Genomic DNA, 23,603 nt, shown 5'->3' on the forward strand with positions numbered 1-23,603 from the left:
TAATCAGTATAAGCGAACAATTTCCAGTTTTGTCAGTGTATTGTGTGATGATGCTTCTTGCTACCTAGATACATTGAAATACTCTTAATAGAGACTGAGTAGTTACTGAAAACTAATAGCCATATTGATTATGATAGGTAATGCTGAAGAAATACTTAGTAATGGGGAGCTAGTTTTTGTGTTTCAAATTTATTGCAGGATGCTGCAAGTTAATGCACATAAAAATGTGTATTTACATTTCGACATAATAGGTGCAATAACCTCGTAGAATAATCGAGTAGAACCTTAAAATTCATGTTGCAGGAAATTTTGTACAGATGAGCCAGAAAGTAAGGACATTACATACCATTTTTGCTACTTGTGCATAGAGAAGTTCTCTAAGAATCTACATAGTTTTTCCATTCTAAATGTTACATCCATACCATGTTAACAAAAACTTAAGTGCATTTGGAGATGTTTTCAACAATATTTGAGGTAGAAAGGCCATAGAGGTACACAATATTACGTTAATAAGAGATCAGTTGATTAGAATTAACCCTGTTACTTGCCAGGAGCAGTAAAAATAGCTATTGAAGCAAAAAAGAAATATTGCAGTAACTACATCTTATAGTTCCTCCTATACCCCTTTGTTTCCCTAAAGGTGTTAGTGGAAAAATGGATAAAAATGATAGGTATCTATGTAGATTACATAACTGTTAATATACAGAACCATATCAAATTCTTGTCCAATTCCAAGAGTCGCTGAACCATTGGAAAAAGATCGGGATTTTTAAGTTTATAAATACTTCATTCCAGTACTTGCAATGGAAATTAACATGAAGTACGTGTATCCCAACTTCTCTAATATGGCATTTTGCATAGCCCCACTTATTGCGTATCTTGATTAATAATTCCAAAAAATGAAAACCTCTATCACTTTTTTATGTACGAGCATGCTCCCACTTCTGAATTCCCACTTCGAGCTTTGCCTATATCTCATTATATGTTATTACCAGATGCAATTGAAGGATAGGAGAAATCAACGTTCATGACTCTTTTAGGCCTTTACAAATATAATATTATGCCTTTCGTATAGAAATTGTTATTAGGCTAATCAACGAAATTTCAACAGAAACTAAGGAGTATCGTATTGCATTCTTTGATGCCATTATAGTATTTAGCAAATAATGACAAATTTAATTCTCATAACTTATGAGACACTTTAAAGTGAATATAAGATGCTAATTTAAATGTGAAACCACCAAAGAACCAAAATGAACAACTACAGGAATATCTTATTAGTCATAGTGTGAGTGGTAAGAAAGTAGGCCACAGAAAATTGGAATAATATCGAAATTCCCCAAATTCATCACCAAAATTTGAAAATTAGCAGGATATCACCAGAAATTTATTCTAAGATTTGATGAAAATACTGCTCCCTTACAGACTTAACTAAAAAGTCTAAAATCAACCAACCAATGTATGGTGACACATGTGAGACTATCGTCACAGAATTAAAACATTTCATTAAAAGAATGTCTGGTCATTGCGTGAACTGTCTCTAAACTTTACTGTTATTTATATGATATTCTCTTAAAAGAAGAAACTGACTATCACATATTCTATTCGTGATCAACTCACCATCAAAGTAAGATGTGGGGCCACCAACGGGAATGCTGATATATTCAAATATATATTAGGATATATTAAATCATTAGATCCAAGTATACTAATAGATTTGGAGGTCGGCACTTAGTAATAAATGACAGCACTTCTTTGATATGGTATATATTTTAATATTTTGGCCCATTTTTCACAGGAAAGCCCTATAGGGACTTAATAATAAGTTTGAGGGCACCAATACTAAAAACCACGGTATGATATACAAAACAATTGTGGTAGTTTTCATGCCCTTCACTAAATTTTCTTTATTTTATTATTTCCACACACGTCATTTTGAGCTAAGCTTGCTTTTAGGTATTATGTATTAGGCAGATAAATCCTGATGTGGTCAGAGAACCAAATTCGTGTAGGCCTAACGTTATTTAATAAAACTACACGTAAAGAAAACGATAAAGTAATTGTATTTATGATTGTCTAAAAAAAAAAAGAGCATTTAGTTAGTTGAAACAAAGAAATTTACAAAAATGAAGAATAAAAGCAATAGTAAAGAAAAATATTAAAATGTGTTTGTAGCAATCTACAAAACGAACCAAAGGTAATTCATTGCAAAGTAAATGTAAAGTTGTAATGAAAGTAAAACTGGTAGATACACAGAAGCGTCTAAAATACGTGTTCACAAAAGTGTTAAGTATATGATTCTTGAACGAATTGAGCATGCGTATTTTAGATTTAAATAATTCTAGAAAGCCCAGAGAATTTGTATTTATTGTAATATTCATTTTTAAAGAAAATTTCAAGCAAGTTAAGTGTTATTTGTGTGAAATACTATGTAAACAAGGAGTAAGAATGTAGATTAAGTGTATCTAGATTTTTAGAAAGTATTTGAGAAGGTGCTACGTAAAACGTTCTTATAAACGAATATCTCTATAAGTGTGGAGGATCAGTTAGTTCATAAGAGAGAAAAATTGCTGGATAAAAGAAAGCGCGTTTTTATCTAGGCAATGTAATTTTGCTTAATTTAATAGCTCACAGTAATTTGATTGTTAAATAAAAACAGTTAATTCTCATATTCCATGGGTTATACAGTTTAGAATCACTAAAAAATCATTTCTGTAGATGTAACTAAAGTACACGTACGAATGGAACATAATTACTAATTTGACACTGTTCAAAGAAAATCATTCAATTTCATTATGTTAATAATTAGAGAGCTATGTTCATTTAAATTAATAATTAACGCACAAGACCCAAATGTGAATATTCAAATGTAACTTAAACAGTATACGAACATCACATGATGTAAAGGCTAATATCCTCTAGATCCTATACAAATGTTACAAAATGATACCCAATTGTAGTTTAACCCGTTCTTCCCTGCTTGTATATACCATGTGATTTGCAAATAAACGTATATTTGTTTGTATTCCCCTCACGTTTGTACTGCTGTTGAGAATAAGCATTCATATAAGTAGACAGGACAGACACTTGTTGGAAAAACGAGGTTACAAATTATTATTAATAGAGCACTCTCTCATGGTTTATACAAAGAATTAATGTCACACAGAAGGGCAACATGACTCAGTGACTTTGTATTTTGGGCTGTGGTTGAATGGCTGCAAATTCGAGGCTAGCCCACGTCATGCTGTTGTGTCAATGAAGAAGACACTTTACCCCACTCGTTTCGGCATACAAAGGTGTATGACAGGTACCTAACTGCTGGCTAAGATTAATCTCAATGGACTAGTCTATTTCAGGTTGAATAAGTCGTCATTGTGATCCATTTATGCCATTGAAACTTGGGTTTCAAAATATCAGCTTTGTATCTATCTGGCAGTCTGACGGACGAAGCTAGGTTTGGCGGATGCCATGAGAATGCTACTTGCCTGAATGCATAGTGCTACTGTCAAGGTTTGTGCAGGAGGAATAATGGTCTGGGGCTGTTTTTCATGGTTTGGGCTAGGCTCTTTAGTACCAATGAAGGGAAATATTAATGTTACAGCATACAATGACATTCTAGAGAACTGTGTACTTCCAACTTTGTGGCAACAGTTTGGGGAAGGCCCTTTTTTGTTTCAGTATGACAATGCTCCCGTGCACAAAGTGAGGTCCATAAAGACATGGTTTGCCGAGGTTGGTGTGAAAGAACTTGCCAGACCTGCACAGAGACCTGACCTCAACTCCATTGAATACCTTTGGGATGAATTGGAACGCCGACTACGAGCTCAAGCCTTTTCGCCCGACATCATTAATGCTCTTGTGGCTGAATAGGAGCGAATCCCCGCAGCCATGCTCCAAAATCTAGTGAAGGACCTTCCACGAAGAGTGAAGGCTGTTATTGCAGCAAAGGGGGGCCAACTCCATATTAATGTTCATGGTTTTTGGAATGAGATGTTCAACAAGCACACATGGGTGTGATGGTCGGGTGTCCACATAGCTTTGGCCATGTAGTGTACATTATAAATACGTGAAATATCAATTGAAATATGCCTGTGATTAAGTGAAAGTTAGTTTTTCGGTTGGTAGGGAGCCAGATATTTAGTTAAATATTTTGATCAATATTTTGTACTTATCATGTACATTCAGTTAGTTGATCGACCAGCCACGAAATTGAACAAGTAAGTTTATTTAAAAGTTAATCGTGGTTAGTACCTTAGCGAGGTATTTCTCTCGAAATGTCTTTTATAAACGTAATCTCATTAATTATAAAGATGTACAATTTTATTTATTTGTTTTCGAATTTCGCGCAAAGCTACACGAGGGCTGTCTGCACTATTCGTCCCTAATTTAGCAGTATAATACTAGAGAGAAGGCAGCTAGTCATCACCACCCACCGCCAACTCTTGACCGTCACATTATAACGCTCCTACAGCTGAAATGGCGAGCATGTTTAGTGCGACCGGGATTCGAACCTGCGACACTCAGATTAGGAATCGAACACCTTAACTCCCCTGGCTATGCCGGGCCTGGTCATTTGCTATACGGTGTTGCTCATGGATATTGCATTTTATACTTTCCACGGCTATTTCGCCTCAAATTCCTGAACCCTGCTAACTAATCTTCCAAGTTCTTTTTCCCAGCTTTATCTAAGAATCCCCATTGAGCACAGCACTCTCGAGTAGCTGTCTGACGTATCTATATTATTTATTACAGTGAGGTTTCAATCATAATGGGATATACGGATGAAGTAAACAAGTAGATGATTTATCATACTTCATATATTCCCAAGGATATTACTATTTTTGTAGTGAATCATTTTAATATAAATATTTAAATAAAAAATGATATTACAGCAGCACTGGAATCCTCATTTTACGTATGTAAGTTCATTTTCTCCTGTTATGCTCAGTAAGTCGTGAAAGTCGTGGGTTGAAATGGCGCTTCTTCGGATAGGTTCAGAGGAATTGCCAAATTTAAAAATAGCAGTTGAAAATACACCTGGGGAAGATGAAATTAACGTGTCTGCAATGGAAGTGAATTTCAGTGATGACGAACAAAATGTTGGATCTCCCAAAAATGGCCCAGTCGTTGGCGTAAATCTCGACTCACTCGTAAAACAAGTAAGTGGTAAAGTCTTGTTTGGGTTATTACTTCACTGTTATTGAAATTATAGTGTTCGTATTATCCTACAGCATAGGCCTAACTAATAATTGGGCCAATAAACTTATAAAGATGCGTCTTTGTTTGTTAATAAAGTTATAAGAATATATCGGATGATCGTTAACACTTCCCATTTCAACTTAAGTGCGTATTTATTTTTATTCTCGGGTAATTTTAAAGATTTAATATTATGTGAATGTAAGATTTGTAAATGTAACTGTGCTGTTTCTATCAGTATTACTCAGTATAATCAATGTCATTACATGTTGCCGCTGTAGAATATGAATAATAATATTTAAATAAGCACTGTTGTTATTATTTACTTAGTGTACGTAGTCTAATGAGTAATTTAAACTTTTAATACTGTATTAAATCGAGGGATCATACCTTTAAAAGTGACATTTTTCTTCATTTAAAAAAAAAATTCAGCTGAGGTAAACACACCAGTAAAGATTAAAATGTAGTAAAGGTATAATACTGAATATCTCAATTTTTTTCAAATGTCATAAAAGTAAAAATATTACCATAAGTAATTAGCTGCAGCAATATTTTCCTGAATGGTATATTAGGTCAGTTGAAAAAATTCAAATATTTTGGAACAGTTATGGCTGGGAAAGGTTAGCCTAGAATTCAGCCAATTTCTGGATGTAATGTTTTATAAATTATTGGTTGAGGAATGCTGAATGTAAGCTGATTCTTCTTGGTACTTAATCATCTTAAGTTATAAACTTGCTAATATCATCATGAATTACAAACTCTACTTATTTAATAGGTACTTTATAAGCATATGAGTTCTAGTAATTTATGAAGGGAGGCAAGTAGAAAGAATTATCTTTCATTCTTTTTTTAAAATTTTGTATTTCTAGCATCACAGTCAGAACATGTCATGAAAGTTTTTTTAGTTGCACAAATTGGAAAATGAATAACATTTTTTAAAAACATGTAGTTAATTTAAATGATGTTGATGTGGCATTTAAAAAAATATTAAAAATAGATATGTATCAAAATCAGATAATGTTTTTTTTAAGATTTTAAAGTAGGCCGAAGATCAAATATATGAATCTCTGTAAGTCTTAGTAGGTGATCAAACAGTGAAAATTAGAGTTACTAATTTATGTTATTTTTATTTTGAAAGATAATGGTAAAGAGTTGCCCTTGAAATATAGGCCAGTTGATTACTTTTATAGTGGGAAAAATGATAAGGAGTCTGGTAAAAGATGCTCAGCAAAATCATTTAATGAAATATATCAATGACTCAAATACAATGATACTAATAGTAATAAAATGTTATTAGTAATCCAAACACAGTAAATATATGTCAAGCCCAAATAACCTGGTTTAAAATATGTGATGTGAAAAAAACAAAGTTGTTACAATGACATTTAGCGTACAGCACCAAACTAGTTGACATGGCTTCCTGCTTTTCATTTCCACATGCAGTTGACTTGATCTATCACCTTACCAGTTGAGGTGGCCTCCTGTTACATATTCCATGCCAACTGGAGTTCTTAGGTCAAAAATGCAGTTTGTCCTTTTTAGTTGGAAGCCCTCATCTTACCTTTGCATGGGCATTGGTTTCCAGCATTGAACATTTTGGATTCCAGTGACCCAGTCAATACAAGTTAAATCCATCCTTTTGATCCTAATGTCTAGTACTGAATTGCTGTAGATCTTGATTCTTGTGTAATACCTGGTAAGCGGAGTGGACTTTAATCCCCATTATTGCTTGAAAGTGAAGAGGTTATAATCTTCATTCTACCATTGCAGAATGTTGGGACTGTGTTTTTTGACTTGTACACACAACAAAAAGTATTCTTGACTCAGAAGTGTGGTTCTGCTTTTCTAGTCTATGGATCTTTTTTTGTTTAAAGAGAAGGTTCAGTAGAAGATTGTAGAGGGAGTCTCATGCATCATGTGAGCATGCAATACTACTATTGGTTGATGGATGACACATGATGATGTACATGAGATGCATGTTGGAATAAACTAATTCCATTGAGGGAGTGCACTTTTTATGACATGCATAAAGAAACATTTTGCATATAGAGGACAGCATTAAACAAGAATACCTAATCTTGAGGGGAGTTAAGTACCTGTTGGAAATAGTTTTCAGTATAGGAAAATTATAACTGTTATTTGATTTTCATATTTCTACAATGAATTATGAGGTTCCATGTTGCTAGTTTGAGTGTTATACCTCTTGCACTATTTCCACAGGTTGCAGGTGGGAAAGACCCATCATTGGATTTCTCTGCTATGATCCATCATGATGTTGTTATATAGGTCAACCTTCTTCTCCTGAACTTGCTCTAATAGTCCTTGAACAAGCTAAATCTGTTTGGAGTAATTAAGATTTGATAGCTTTCGTCCATAACCAAATATTACTGTTTTTCTCTACCCCTCCTGCAGAATCAGCAAAGCCTAATATGGCATTTTTTGATTTCTCAGATATGTTTCATCCATTTACACATTTTTCTGTGAGTCCTTATTACCTACATGTGGACTTGTTTGTTGTATTGGGCTCTTGCTTTACAGAAGTGGTTTCACTGTAGTTGAGATTTACTGGGTCACAATGCCATCATGTCCCAGTTATATTTGCTGCCTGTTTCTTTTTAGGACTTCTGTATTTTTTCTTTGGTGATATGTTTTGATTACATATCTGAATCGTTGCCATCTCTTGTGTAATCTGTGCATCAACACTCGACCCTTTCCTCTTTGGTTGCATGTTTGTTACAGTTGGAGCCAAGACACACCCCTATTCCTTTTCCATTGTGGTTCTTATCTACCCATACTTGTTCCCTTCCAGGGGTTTCTCATTTCATTATTTTGTTCATTGCTGATGAGCATGTTGCCAACAGTATGAGGGTTCTGGCCCAGTGAGAGCTTGACTGTACTGAATTGTTACCTTTTGGCAATCTTTCACTACATTTTGGTTTTTCAGGTTTTATCAGAGGGACTTGTTCTGCTGTTTCTTTCCCTTCCCTGGTACCCTTTTCCTTTCCCATGACTTAGTATCTTACCACCAGCTTGCATCTGCTAAGGCAGTAGAATATTTTCTGTCTCTACAGGCTATTGCCACCTGTTCATCATCTTTCTCCAGATTTTCATTCTAGTTTTCAAGTTGCCCTATTTTATTTTGGATACATTTCTCACCCTTAATTGTATTTTTTCTCTGAGTTTGTTAATGACAAAAAGGAATATCTTGAATGCTTATTTACATATTCCAATCTTTGATCACTTGTGACCCTCTCTCTGATTTATAATCCATGGGTTGGTTTCTGTGTTTTTCACACTACCTTTTGGGCTTGCTTTGGCCCTGTATGTTTTGTTGTGCAGTCAGAGTATTTATTTACTACTTATATGCTCTTGAGTTGTGCTTTCCTCTTTCTTTGGTCCACTGGTTACTGTTCACTCATTCTGAAGAGGAATCTACCCGTTATCCATATCAGTTGCTCCTGAAGTTGTCTTTAATGGGCTTTTAATCAAGTTGGAAAAGTATTTATTGTGACTTATCCAATATCTTGTCCATTTAGATATTTTTCTACATGTATGTAAGTCAAACTAGCTCTTCTCCTCTTTTACTTTGTTTGATGGGTTTTCAGTTTGATTACAACTTGTGAATTTGCATTACTTTTGGGGATGCAATTTACTATAGTACCACTTGTTTGCTTGGGTTGACTTCTTATGCATGTTCTTTTGTGACCTTTTCATAACTGGTGGGAATATACAAGGATCCTTTGTCAACTCATATTAATCTTCCTTCTACCTTGTCATCAATGGCCTGTTCATTTTTCTTCAAACTGTTTGTTGTCTCTAAGAAAACCAGAGACTGGCAGTCTGTAATATTTGTCTTGTATCAAGCAATTTCTCAGTCTTTTACATTTCACCGTGGAGACACTTCTAACCCTCAGGTGGACATTTTCTCCATGTTTATAGATGACCAAGAAGGATGTCATGAATACTTATTTATGATGTGATAAAAACACGTAGGTCCAAGAAGTCTTGATAAAACTGAAATAGAAACCCTTATAACCCAAATGTTTTTGAAAGGTGGACCTTTCTTCTTCAGGGGCATTCTGGTATATCTCATGAGTTGTGACTCTATCTTTGATTGGTTTAAGTTTTAAGCATGGGGGCGTGGGTTGATCAACAGGAAGATTTGGGGTATTGGTCTGCAGCTGAGAGGTCTTATTATATAAACATTCTGGAGCTTTTTGCTATGTCATGCTTTGGTTCTCCTATTCTGCAACTGGACAGAAATCATCTGTTAATGATTGATTCTGATAATTCTACAGCAGTTGCATATCCTAGTCACCAGAGCAGCTCCTGTTCATGATCCCTCTGTATTCATATATTAGATTTTCATTTAAGGCTCACATGACATATTTATATCATTGTGTGTCATATTCTTGGTGCTTTCAATCTTGTTGTGAATTGGCTTTACCATCATAACATGTCTTATCTAATGAAGTGGTCTCTTTAGCCTTTTGTTCTCCAGTGGCTTTGCCTTCTATGGGGTAGTCCTTACATCGATGCTTTGCCATGTCTCTCAACCATACATTACTTTTGTTCTGGTCTCTTATTTCTCATCCTCTTGCTCTGGCTGTCGATATTTTCAGCCAGGATGGGACCAACAAATACTTATATTTCTATCTTCCCATTAGACTTCATCAGCTGATTTTGGTTGGCCATGTCATTCAATGTCAATTCCTTCTGATTGCTCCTTACTAGATGGCTCAGCTGTTGTTTTGCTGGCTTTCTCAGCTGCATCTGTCTTTACCATTACCTCTTCCTTTGACTCCAACCTTTCTTTGTTAACCTCAATCACAGTGCTTCATCTAGCTATTCCTGTTCACTGTCTTCATGTCTGGTTTTTACCAGGAAATCTTGCTTAATCCAATGGTTAGCTTCTTTTCTGGCTCATTCTGTTCCCTCTTCTTCTGCAGAAGTTTCTTAACATAAGAGAGTTGTTTCCTGCTCAATCCACTGTTTCTCATGTTGTGGTTTCCTTGCTTGACTTTTTGATTGGGTTGTCTTTTGTCTTCTTGATCTCAAGTTATTGGTCAGCCTTTACCATACCATGGGGTATTTACTTCTGCTACTTTTTCCCTGTTGATGCATTCCTTCTGGATTCATTTTCCATTGTCATGGGCCACCATTCCTAAGTGGTTCTTCACTGACTTTTTTGCCTTCATTTGAATTGTTCTCCATGTGCTTCTTGTTTCACCTTTCCCTTAAGACTTATTTCCTTCTCCTCTTAACCTGTGGATGTTGAATGTCTGACTTATTTCCCATTATTGTTTCACATATTCTCTATCATTCTATGTATCTTCTCCTTTATTCAAATTTTTATTTCCTCCCATAAACTTTGATGACTTGTGAGGGTTACTTCTCCTTTTTGAAAATTTCCCTTCCTTCCATATCCTTGTCCCAATCAGGATATATTTTTATATTCTGTAGGGTTTGTTATATTGCCCACATGGCTTCCTTCCATGGTGTCTGTTCCCATCTCTTTTTCCTTTGGCAGTAGTCCTCTGTTCACAAGTTTTTTTCCTTCAACTTTTGCTCAGTTGAGTTGGGCTGTTGATCTGATTAATTTACTTCTATTTATCATCTTATTCTTGTTCTTTATTCTTCTCATCAAGTTCAACACCTTACCTTTTCATTGGCATCTCAACTTTGCTATCCTTTGGAAGAAATTCTTCAGTTGAACATGCAGACTTCCCCAAATACATTCATCCTCACTACTTGCATGAGGCTGTTGTTTTACACCTGTAGCTATTCTTTAGATTTCAGTGAGACTTTGACTGGGTAAGTTATTTTTTAATTTTTAATTCTTTTCAAGGGCCTTTTTTTTTCTCTCTCTTATTATTACTCATTCTGGATTCTGCTTTGTTACATGTAATGCCTGACCAAATCAAATCTGCACTATATAGTTGTGTTGACTTGCATATATTTTCATGGCCATACAATGTACTCTTCAGAGATGATGTGTTCCTTAAGATCATTTGTAGGTTTATCCTCTTGATGGAATTGCTTAATAAATTTGCTCATTCTGGACCGTTCTCACCCATGCACTATGTGAGTAAAGCAGAATGAGAGAGCTTTCTGCTCCTGTTATGCTTTGTATTGAATAAATCAGTATGGTCTGCTTTTTTGTGGTCATCCATTGTACTGTTTCAAGTGTTGTTATTCCTTTGGATTCTTCATCCCCTTTCCTTTTAGTGGAGTTTGATTGTTTTTACCACTTTCTAATTCCAAGTTTCTGGGGTGGTGAACTCTAGAGGTATCCTTCTGAATGAGTAACTGGAATATGTATCAAGTGTAGTATCAGTATTAAATCATTCAGTTGAGGTTAGGGCAGTGGTGTTCTGCTGGTGTGACTGATGTTATATCCTTCAATATAAAACATGAAAAGAAATGGGAGTGAGATGCTAGAATTGCAATTTGCTCTGGCTGGCTTTTAGATTTAGAGTAAAACCAATCAACAAAAGTCCTCACACATGTATTACTGATGTCTGTATTCCTCCCTCATTTATATTCCATGTGTTATAGTTGAGGTACTTGCAGATTATTATGATTCTTCCCCTTTTGCTATCCCTAAGTGCTTATTATTCCAAGGATGTTACTGTGCCTGAGGCAGTTCTGATCACTTTAAATCCACAATTAGCAAAGAGTATGCTTGATTTGGAAATGGTGCTGTTTTCCATATCAGATCTTCAAATCTTGCTGTTTCCTGTTAAGGAGTGTTCTCAGGAAGTTTTTGAAGGATTCCTCTTTCTTTCCTTATTACTGGTTTTCCACTTTATCAGTGTGGGATTCTAGCTTTTTATGTAAGTGGGGGTAATTTATCGTATCAGAAATGTATTCACTGCCCTTCCTCCCTACTAAAACAGGTTCTTCCTTCTTTGGTCAAAACATGAAGTTATAGTTCAGTAGATTGAAATAGATTATGTGAGAGGAGGTAAGCACCTTTTTAAAATACATTTTCAGCATAGGAAAATTATTTTAAAATTTCCTATCAATCTTTTTTTTCATGTTTTCTTTTTAGCTGGGTAATGTCCTGTATGAACAATTTTTTGATATTCCATAATTCTCAAATTATTACTTGATAGCAGACAATTTTAATTTCTTTAATTTATAATGCTTTTAAGTAATGTTACCCTTTAAACTCCTTATGAGCTAATTTGGTCTTTATTTGCAGTTACTCTTTGTTTTTCTGTGAGGAACATGCCTGTCATGGACATTTAAAAATTCTTCATAATTATGACTTCAACAACATAGCTTTTCCACTAGGAAAACTCTGTCACTTACAGGTACCATTTATTTATTTCACTAGTTATTACAGAAAACCAAACAGCCATTGTCTTGTATAATTTCACTCATAACTGTTGATAAACCAGTGACATACATGTAATCACAGAAAAAAAACATTGCGTGTGGAAAAAATTGTTTATATATATATGTGTGTGTGTGTGTTTATAAATACGTACTTTAGTTATTTGAAAATGTCCATGTGTTGAGAAATGGCAAAATATTGTGGACTTTTATTGCCAGTAGTTTATTACTTTCTCCATACAAGTGTTGACTGAACTGTGAGCAGGAACATGACTGTATTATGTTGCTCTTTGGTTTGAAAAACTAATTATAAAAGGCAAGGTGTATGTGCTAATTGTTTTTAATTTGATGTATTGTTTCTGCTAGTAAAGAAACATCTGGTTTCCATGTCTAACCTGCAAAATTTACAAACAAATTACACATCTTCAAGAGTAGCTTCCTTGAAAGTGCATGCTAGCTAGTCCTAGATTGCCAAATGAAACCAACTTATTATACTCTAAAACCTGATTCCTTTACACCTATGCTAGTCTTTAACAATTGTAGCATAGGGATGAATAATGAACAGTGTAAGTACTGTAAATATAAGTTGCTTGTTGATGTGGATGTGTTAAGAATTTAGTTATGTTTCATGCAGAGTGTCTGTGTGTGCTATTTATTAAAATGTTGAGTTTGAAAGGAGTCAGATGCATTTAATTTTATTCATAATTCAACTATACTTATTATTTATTTGAGACTTAAAGAGTGTATACATGAAAATACCTGGTAAAAGTTTAAAGTTTGTATCTTTTAAAACATTATCTTATGGTGAGTGGAAATGTATAAAAGTTGCATACATATCACATTTCACTTCTTTTCTCATGGGTGGTACAAACTCTGCAGCCTCTGGTAGGATTTTTTTTTCCTGTAGATGAAATTAACCAAAGAATATGCTGCTTGATGTCTCCAGACAGTTTTCTTGGTGGATTCTTATGTGGGGCTCTCCTTGTACCTTCAGATAATGGATCAAGTTTGTTCCTCTCTAGTTCATGTGAGCCTTTTTTCTCTTTGTCAATAATCTATTCTCTTGCCACAGAGAGGAGGAACTGCTTATATTGTATTTTTTCTGTTGACTTAGGACTTTGTAGATTGTATATGAATTGAAAAGGCTATAATTTATTAGACAAAGTACTACCTTTTTTATCCATTTCACTGTTTTTCTGAAAATGGTGTAGTATGAAAGGTACTGATTTGCATGATCAACACCATTCATGTGGGCACTGTGTTGGAGAACAGACCACAGGTTTTTTGTTGTTTTTTTTGCTTTCTTCTCCAGTTGTTCTATTTTTCTTTTCTATGGTATAAACATAGGAGTCATGGATAGTTGAAACCATTCTCACTTCTCTATATTGAAAATGAAAACATCACCTTTTCTATAGAAAGCTGTTTCACCTTTTTTATTGTTGAAATTTCAACCTGGCAACTCTCTATTTACTCTGGTTGTTCCCCAGGCTCTAGGAACAGGTTTGCAATAGAAGTACTGTTGTAATAATTGTTCTGGTATACATTATGCCACAATCCAAGATTGGGAGCAAGAACTGAAAGAATAGTTTTGTCCAATTCTTTCCCCTAAAAAGTATAAATCTACATCTTGCAAATATAACCCTGTGTCACTCTCACACACCATTCTCATCAGAAGGCCATATTTTACAGTTTTGGAGTTTTGTATGCTTGGAAACTCAGACGTCCTCTGCATATAATCAAGCCTTCATTCATTGACAACTGTTGCTTTGGTTTGTATAATGTCCTGAGTTTACTGAGGAAGTAATCCAATATTGTTTGAATTTTGAAGAGCCTACCTGCAGACTCATCCATTTTTTGATCATTGTTGAAATGTCCAAATTTCAAATCTGTTTTGGCTCATGGTATGCAAAAATATTGGGATAATCAAAAGAGGATCTGTTGACCAATAATCTTTCCTGTTATATTTTCTGTCTGTTCCATTAGTACACTAAGGCCTAGAAATTTTGTCATTTCTGTAGGTGTAACTTCAGACCATTGAAGTCCTTTAGATTACATTTTTTGTTTCTCTGCAGTTTGATTATGATAGGTACACATATCCTGACTAAATATTTCAAATAAGTCATCATGGTAGCAATACTTTCAGGTTTGGATGGAATGATAGTGACCCTTGGACTTTATTCATTTCCAAGTTCAGTGAAATATTTATTTCTGATCAGTTATCATTATTACAGCATGAAAACAAATCACTAACAGGAACATTTGTAGAATCATCATCACTTTCTGATTCAGAATCAGTTGAAAGCACAACAACTTTATGTATATTTGTAGGTCTAATAATGTCATTGAAGCTAGAGTCAATATAAGAATGATCCACATACAAATCTACATCAGAATCTTCACCTTTACTTGGAAGATCTGACTGTAATTATCTAATCTTCATTCAAAACATTACATTTACTGCAACCAGCCTTTTATAAAAAATATGAGTATTATAAGCAAGAATCAGAAGAATAATAACCATCTCAAAAAAATTCATTTGATTTCTTTGAAGCTCTGCATGTGTTAAGTGTAATGGATAATAATTAAATATGTTAAAGATATTTTACTACTACATTTTCTTTACAATAAAGTATACAAGTTGATCATTAAAATATAAGTAAGCATTACCTAGTCTTTTGATTATATCTCTATAATAGTAATTTATTTAGCCTATTTATAACTTACCTGTAAGTTGAAAGCAGTTAAAGTATTAGTACACTTGCTAGGCCTAACTTAATGTAGTAATATGTAAACAGCCTAGTCCTAGTTTGAAAATTTGTTCTACAAGTCTTTTTAAATAAATTTATTTTATTATTAATACAAAAAATCTCTACCAAATAAACCTAAAATTCTTTTAGCTTTAGTATTAGTATCAGAGTACTCTTGGAGTACTAGCTGGAATGACTTAATTATTGCTATTCCAAAATCCTTTCTTCAGTTAGTTACTATAATTAAAATTGATTAGTCGAATATTTACTCAACAGTTGATTCAAGACATTTTATAGTACCTCAGTATTCTTAATACAGCTAGTAATATTCAAGAAGTTAATAAAATAAAATGCAAAAGTAGAAGTGACTCTCAAAGCACACCAGTAGTAGCCAATGTGAATTGACTGGATTCCATTTATCATAACCTTTTAGCTTTCTCTTACTCAGGCATCCTTTATTCCAGTTAATTATAATTTGTAATATTAACCGACTTGCTTTGCTTTGTTAATTTTCGTTTTGGTACCATATCAAAAAGTTTTTGAAATCTAATGATATCAACTCCACTTCTTATCCAGATAATCATTTAAACAACTAAGAAAAAGTTAACAGATTAGTTAAGTAAGATCTACTTTTAGTGAATTAATGTTGCCTTGCTTTTATCAGACTCTAGAATTTAACCTATTATAGAAATAGAACTAACTGGCTTATAATTACAGGGTAACTTTTGTCATTCAAGACTTTAAAAATGAGAGGGAGTTTTAAGAAGTTGCAAGTGAAAGCAAGAAGAATATATTGTAATATGTCAACCACATTATATTGGTCATACCCAGTGCTCATGAGAATTTTCACTCAGTACTAGGGCTCATCAATCTGGCTGGGATGTAACAGACCTAGTAATCTAGATGCTATTTGTATAATCATTTTATGACATTAGTTTCCAGTATTGTACCTCACCTCTGCTCATAGCTATTTATATTCAGAGTTGACCTCTATATACAGAAGTATTTTGCATGCCACAAGCCTTGAAACTCCTACCTAAGCCATAATTAGTGTAGTTCACTGCATCTCTCCATATAAATCTTCCAACAAGCTTCCATCAATAGGAGTGCAACACATTCTTCTGGTGCATGCAAATCCCTCTATTTGATTCTATCTGAGAAATGACTAAATGCAGTTTTTGTATGAATATTTATGTTCAACGTTTATGTTTTTATTGTGATAGTTAATTTGTAATACTTACACATGCATATTTTGGTTTTAAAAAATTTCAAACATTCTCTGAAACATGACTAAATATGTGATTACAGCCAAAAGTTTTATTAACAGTGAGGGTAGGCAACTGATGAAAGTGTTTTCCAAATATTGTAGAATCTCAAAATTAAGGACATCCTTCTGACTGCATCAGAATGCCCTCTATAGCAAGGAGCCCATAATGTAAAACATGATCCATGTTAAACTGGATTCAAAATTGACCAGAGGTCTCAGGGAGTGGATTAGCTGTGTCCCTTTTTCTCTATTATTGGTCACGAAGTTTCAATGTACTTCTCAGAGTTTGAACTACTAAAAATTCTGTATTTATTTTACTATCTGTAACTGAAGTAGAAATCTGCTTAATATAAAGCAACAAATCACATCTTGTGTCATTAGACCGTTTACGTGACACTCTTGAGATCAACAAAGCATACACACAGAAATAAGCCAACTTGACCCCTGCTTTGAGAATGCACTGTAGAATTTTTCAGCTTCTGTATCCTACAATGTTTACAATAAGAAATCTTCAAAGTAATGAGATTGCCCTTTGAACCTGTAAAAACCTTTATTACAGTAAATAGTTTGCAGCTGATCCAATAAACATTGCAAGCATTTAAATAATGATCCAATAAACATTGCAAATGTTTAAGTAATGGTCATCCTTGTGAGGTGTTTGAAATTTAGCAGTATACTGTACAAGTGTACAGAGATTACTGCTTGATTTATCAAGTACCTCTATAGAGAACAAGACTAAAGAATCTTCCTTTAATCCAGAATATTGATCTGTCTGTTATTACAAGATTTATTTTGGTTATAAATAGTAGTAAAAAAAAAAGAGACCAAAAATGTCTGCCCTGAATGGTGCAATGACTGTTAATTGAGCTTCTAATGTGTTGAAGTACCTCAGTATATGCCAAACATGCACAGTCATGGCCCATCAATACAGATCCTATTTAGGGATGAATAAACAAACTAATAACAGAAAAATACAGCTAATCAAAAAAAAACCTCTTAAAAGGATAACAGTATGAGCAATTAAGCATATTTTAACAAAGAACTTAAAACAGCTCTTCAGAAAAAAACAAACTGACCCAGTTCAAAATTTTAACCAGAACTGTGAAGATTTTAGTTTCATTTGTTCAACAAAGCTTTAAGTACAAGTTTCATACATGTTTAAATATATGATGTATATAAAATGTATATAAATTGTAAGTGAATTATTATAAGGTGTAAAATAATTAGTAAAGACAAGCAGCATTTCTTATTGATTTTTAATGGACACACAAAAATTGTATTACTTATGTAACTATGTATGATCACTCTTAATGTAATTACTCTAGCTATAGATTGAATGAAACATTGTTAGAAACATAATTTTCCCTATATGTGTGGAATTAAATTGTAAGATTAAAATTTTTGTTTAGTTTAGTTGCAGCCACAGTTTTAAATCACTGTTGTAAACCTAGTAATCATGTTGCAGTTGAGATTTTCAATCTTCAAATTATACATGGTGTTTGGAAAGTCACTGTGCACTTATATATTTGTTAACAGACATGTTTCAATATAGAATACAGGAGGTAAATATGAATGACAATTATAAACAATGTTGAAAGTGACCCCAGTTGGCATCAATACAGGCCTGGATCCTTCTTTTTTATTTCTAAACACCACTATCAGTTGCTAGCTTAAAAATAGACTGAATAAAATATGATTACAAAATTGCACAGTGACTTTCCTATTTCAGTACCAGTTCCAAACTACTGTGTTGTAGGACTAGCTCTTTTATATCTGGGATGAGTGCAGTTATCTAGTATTTCTAATGAGTTAAAAATGGTTGTTCATCATCTAAGTGAATGAAACTTAATTTAAGCAATTTTTGTTGTTTTTTCTACACTATGAACCATTCTTTTTGAAACTTTGTCATTTTTACAGAATATTCAAAAGTATGAAAACCCAGCAGGTGCATTTTACACAGGACTTGATCTTTCATCTAAGGTAACTGCTATCAAGAAAACTATGTTTTGTAATTGTCATAAATGTCTTATTTCTAACATTAATCAGGAATTTTCTGTCTTCATTTTATTCATAAAATCAAAAGTTTTGCATAAAATGTAAGATTACATTAATCACTTGGTTTTATAAGGATTGACAAAACATCTGTGTTAGAATGTGTTACTGAAAATCATAATTTCTGTTACATAACTGATGGGATGTTGTTTAAGATGTTAGGACTAATGATATTTGTTACTTTTTGCTTCTTTTTAAGAGTACAGAAACACATTTTACTTTAGTTTCCATTGGCACTTTGAACTCAGTTTCATTTTCTTGTAATCTTGCAGCTGATATATTTATTAACATACAGATTCACAATAACAATCTGCTTATTTAAGATTAACAATTCTTGTGAAAAACACTACCTGTACTAATATCTTAATACATTTGTGTAGTGTTTTGATTTCAGACAATCTGTTCTATTTATAATCAACAGGCATCTAGATAATTATGTAATGCTTGTCTGTCAGAAAAAAAGTTATATTATCTTGAATAAAAGCTGAGTGATTTTGATGGTTTCAGAAGTTGTTTTAACAATTTGTGATAAATTCAACAAGCACTTGTTAATGACCTGATTTCCCTTGATAATGAGTGGTAGGTAATAAAAAAAAAAGCAGTGTGTGGGTATTAAACCCATTAACAGTTATTTTAAAAAGATTAATGATGGTTCACAGTCTGTTCCTAAACTCCTGAAACATTTGAAACATACAATAGCTGCAGAGATGGATGAGTTTCTGATGTTGATAATGATATAATTTCTTCAAATTCATTCTGTAACTGCTCAAGTGGCTCAGTGGTAAATTTTTAGGCTTATAATGCTGAGAACTGGGTTTTGATACCAGTGGTGGAAACAGCATAGCTAGCCAGTTGTTTAAGTTAATAGCAAGTAAATAAACAAAAATCATTCAGTAAACACAATAGGTCTAAATAATATCATTTTAAATGGTGCAATGGTTTCAAATGGCTTGTTGAATTACCATAGAATAATATAAGGAAGTATAAGTTTAAAAGAATAAAAAGTTAACAAGCACTTCAACATTATTTGATAATAAAACATAAACATTAATGCTTAATACTGTATACTAACTAAAACACTACATTCTCAAACAGTATATTTACCTCAGCCCTCAGTAGCTATTCCTTGCATGTCTGCCTTTAAAATTTTGAACATACCACTAACCTTAAGCTCTCTCCCACCTAAGACATATTATAATGTGAAATGTGTTTGTAGTCCAATGTAATAATCTTGCAACGGTAGCCCTCCACCAACAGGAAGGTGACACATCCTCCATGCACTCAAAATTAACTTCATTTTTATTCTCAGCACTGTCTTTAAATGTGTTTAAGTTTCAACTTAATTTTGTGAAATTTGCACTGCTGTTTCACAGTAATAACTTTCTTTGGTTTCCTTTGATTTGTTTTAAAGCTGTGTCACCATCAAATATCTAAAGAAAATCAAATCTTAATCTAAAGAACTGCTACAATGACCATGAATTCTCAAGTGATGATGATTACTACCTACTCCCGAGGTTCTGACAATATTGCTAATATTATCCCTACTTTGTCTGTGGCTGCTGGAGGATTGTTAATTGTGATAATTCATCATGTCATTAGTTCTTTGATGCTTTTCTTGCCTTAACTCCAAATTTCTTTATGGTTTTGATTACTCAGGTTTGTTCCTTATTTCCATTTCTCTCGTGTCTTTTGTTTCTTCCTGTTCCTTACTTCACAATTCTTGTACTGAGTACTACTTAATATTTCCTATTCCTTCAGGCATATTTATCCATGTTGACATATCATAAGGTCAACTTCATTCCTAGTATCAAGCACGTAGTTTTCCTCAATTCCAGGATTCCTTCATCGTATCTTATGGCCATTCCCTTTTCTGTTCTTAGATCCCCAATCCCTGAATTTTTTTCTACCTACTTGGGAGGACTGACCCCATGTCTTGAGCAACACATACTAGTACTTTTATTTTCATTTTTCTTACCAATCTCCTTCATTACCTATCCTCTCTTTCATCTCTAACTGAATTCCTATGCCAAAATCCAGGCACTTTTTCTGGGTATATTTGGTTTGTTCTTTTCAGATATTTGTATCTGCCTTGTCCCTGCTTACTTGATTGTTCTGTTGTCTGGACTTTCTGGGATGTGATGCTTGTTTCTTTACCTTTTGTCTTCCCTATTCTTACTTCCATGACTTCTCACTGGTTCCCTTTTGCAATGTACTTAATGCCTTGTGACTTAAGCCAAGGTTCCCAAATACTAATCTCCCTTTCCTCCTTGTATTCTTGTCTTTCACAACCTCATATGTCCATTCCCATTCCCTGACTCTGTGAACCCCCCTTCTCTTTTTTCCCCCCATTTCTTGTTTCACTACTGCTTCTTTCTCTCCTTATTTTGTTAGGTTTTCTGTCACATGTGCCATTAGCAATTCGTCTTCCCCTTTGCACTCAGTTAACTCAGACTCTTTAGAGGCATAAGTGACTTGTAAGACCTGATGTCACTATCATTATATTTCATTCGAAAAATGAAACTACTATTTCTAATAAAAATTTTGTTACATAATGTAATAATATGTCCTTGGATTCTGAATAGTTCACCTGCAAGATGAGTTTCATTTTTAGTATCTTAAAGTTTAACATTTTATTTACATAATCTGTAGAACCTCCTAAATTAATATGAACAATTTTATGAGATAAACCTTCTTATTTTATTTTCCATTTTGTCTACTATAGAAATGAGTCTAGCTAGTATCATCAAAGTGCAGTGCAATGAAAATGGTTAAAATTAAGAAATGGAAATATGTTCTTGCCTTTTATCTCATTGTTGAGTATTCTTGAATTTTTTTAACTTTTTGGTTATATGTGTAATGTAACATTTTTAGCTTTTCACTTGTAGCTTATAATATTTTATTGTTCTTTTCAATTCTTTATCTTTTTTATGTTAAAATGTCAAGTGTAATTGAGGATTGGGAGAGACACTTTAGTCTGTGGCAAAAGGTTTGTTCTCACCAGTGTTTCTAATCCTTAAAGAACAAGGCAACTATTAGAAAAAATTAAAATATCATTAAACCTTCCAAATATGAATTTTAAAACTGAAATAATACATAATTAACTAAAATATAAAAGCAAAACCTAAATGCAATTTGATTGTCTATCAAATTAGTATATGTAAGGTGAGAAAAAATACCTGAAAGCTAGAAACACTGATCTCAACAATTGACTTAGTGGCAGTTTTGCTTTCTGTTTGAAAAATAATTTATCACTTCTACTTTCTGATGAGCATCAGAAATTAAACTGACAAATATGCTCCTTCTATTGGTTATAAGCATGCCATTTGAGTGTAGAAAATCTGTTGTATGACAATAGATTATATTGGAATGTAACATGGCATCTGACATTGAGGAGAAAGAAATAAACTTCTTGAAGAATGAAACTTGTGTTTAGAATTTGAACTTGTATGTGGAAAAGCTCATCTAGACTATCATTTTGGTAATGAGAGTAAACTGAAAAGAAATGTAAGGAATGAATTACATGCATATCACATGACAACAATATTAAGGATTAATTGTTTCAAAGGTTTATTTCAAAATAAAGGAATAATAATTTGGATATTATAAAACTGTGAATTACAACATGTTTGATAGTTCTAGATATCAAATTATCAAATTCTAATAATGCTAATTCCATTAAACTATAGTGATAATAAATTGAAGTAATTAAATTTTGAATGTAACTAAATAACATTTTGTGATGTATGCAGTAGGGAATTTAAATACTCTAGCACTATTTGTAGTATTAAACCTTTTTTGTATCCAATTGGTGTGCCATTCAGGTTTTTACATGATATTTCTCTTCACATTTAGTCTTTTTTTTTCCTTTTCTTTTCCACCTTATGATCAATGTATTTTGCATCTTGAGGGCATAGTATTAGATCTTTTGGATATGAGAACCACCAAAAGAATCCTTTGCCCCTCTCCAGAGATTTATTCTTATTGCTTTGTTTACCTCCAAAATACTAGGAACTGATATCATATTATTGATCTTTTCTCTATCTCAACCACTATCTGGTGGTGGTTCCTCAGTTCACAATGGAAAGGTCTCTTCCTTTTCATTGGTCTTTTTCTCCTGGACTATGGACAACTAAGGAAGCATTTTAAATATCTTTCTACATATTCTGATTGCCCTCCTCTTCTTTTTATACCATGGGTCTAGTGTTGCACCCAGTGGTCACATCTTCTCTTTCAGAAATTGCTAATAGTTTTCTCTGGCATTCAATGCCATAATATCTATAACCAACAGAAAGCCAAGGTTTTCATATATCAAATTATGTTATAGTAGATTGTTTTCTGTAAAGAGAAATGTCACTTTTACTTTCAGTTCAGGCTTGATTCTCATGGAAATTACATCAGTTAGTTTAGATGAAGTTTTAAAGGCTCTTGTTGCATAGTTAGAAAGTAAGAAAAATTATGATAGTTACAAGACATTATCTGCTTTGCTTTTATATGTTATAATTTTGTTTTGTTGAAGCATTATGCAATTAAATAAAAAATTATAGTGCAGTATTTCCAGTAGTATAAAAAAGTAGAGTTATGTGTCCTTGACAGTTGACAGCAAAACAAAAAAAAACAGGTAAGTACACATTTCATGTGTAGTCTTTACTTATTATTATAAAAGTAACTGAAATGTGGAAATAGCAAACCTTTTATGTTAGTTAAGGTTAAATTAGTGGAATAAGTAATAATATAATAATGTTCTTTTTACAAGGTACACTCTCAAGTAGTTTATGGCCAATGTAATTTGAAAGTATAACATGAGCAATTTTACAGAATATTCAAACGTACAGAAACCTGGCAGGTGTGTTTTGTACATGACTTGGTATTTAATGTAAGGTAACTTAAAAAACTGATTTTTTTGTGTATAAAAGACTTATTTAATAAAAGTCTGACAAATTTCATGAAGATACACGAAGTGTATTAAAAACTATAATATGGAAAATATAATGAATACAATA

The 23,603-nt window shown here is 33.2% G+C and overlaps 1 protein-coding gene across 4 annotated transcripts in view; it reads left to right on the forward strand.

The window, feature by feature from the left end:
- Window positions 1-4,709: 4,709 nt before the first annotated feature.
- Window positions 4,710-23,603, forward strand: part of LOC143244727 (uncharacterized) — a 56,520-nt gene continuing 37,626 nt past the window's right edge. For 3 of the 4 annotated variants that reach the window (XM_076489890.1, XM_076489891.1, XM_076489893.1), the window contains exons 1-2: window positions 4,710-5,159; window positions 18,469-18,531. In XM_076489890.1, coding sequence (XP_076346005.1) covers window positions 4,974-5,159; window positions 18,469-18,531 — 249 coding nt within the window. In that variant the 5' untranslated portion in view covers window positions 4,710-4,973. The remainder of the gene's footprint in view (window positions 5,160-18,468; window positions 18,532-23,603) is intronic. The other variant, XM_076489892.1, reaches the window with a different exon arrangement.

Source organism: Tachypleus tridentatus, chromosome 2 (assembly GCF_004210375.1).
Source record: "Tachypleus tridentatus isolate NWPU-2018 chromosome 2, ASM421037v1, whole genome shotgun sequence".
Lineage (NCBI taxonomy): Eukaryota > Metazoa > Arthropoda > Merostomata > Xiphosura > Limulidae > Tachypleus > Tachypleus tridentatus.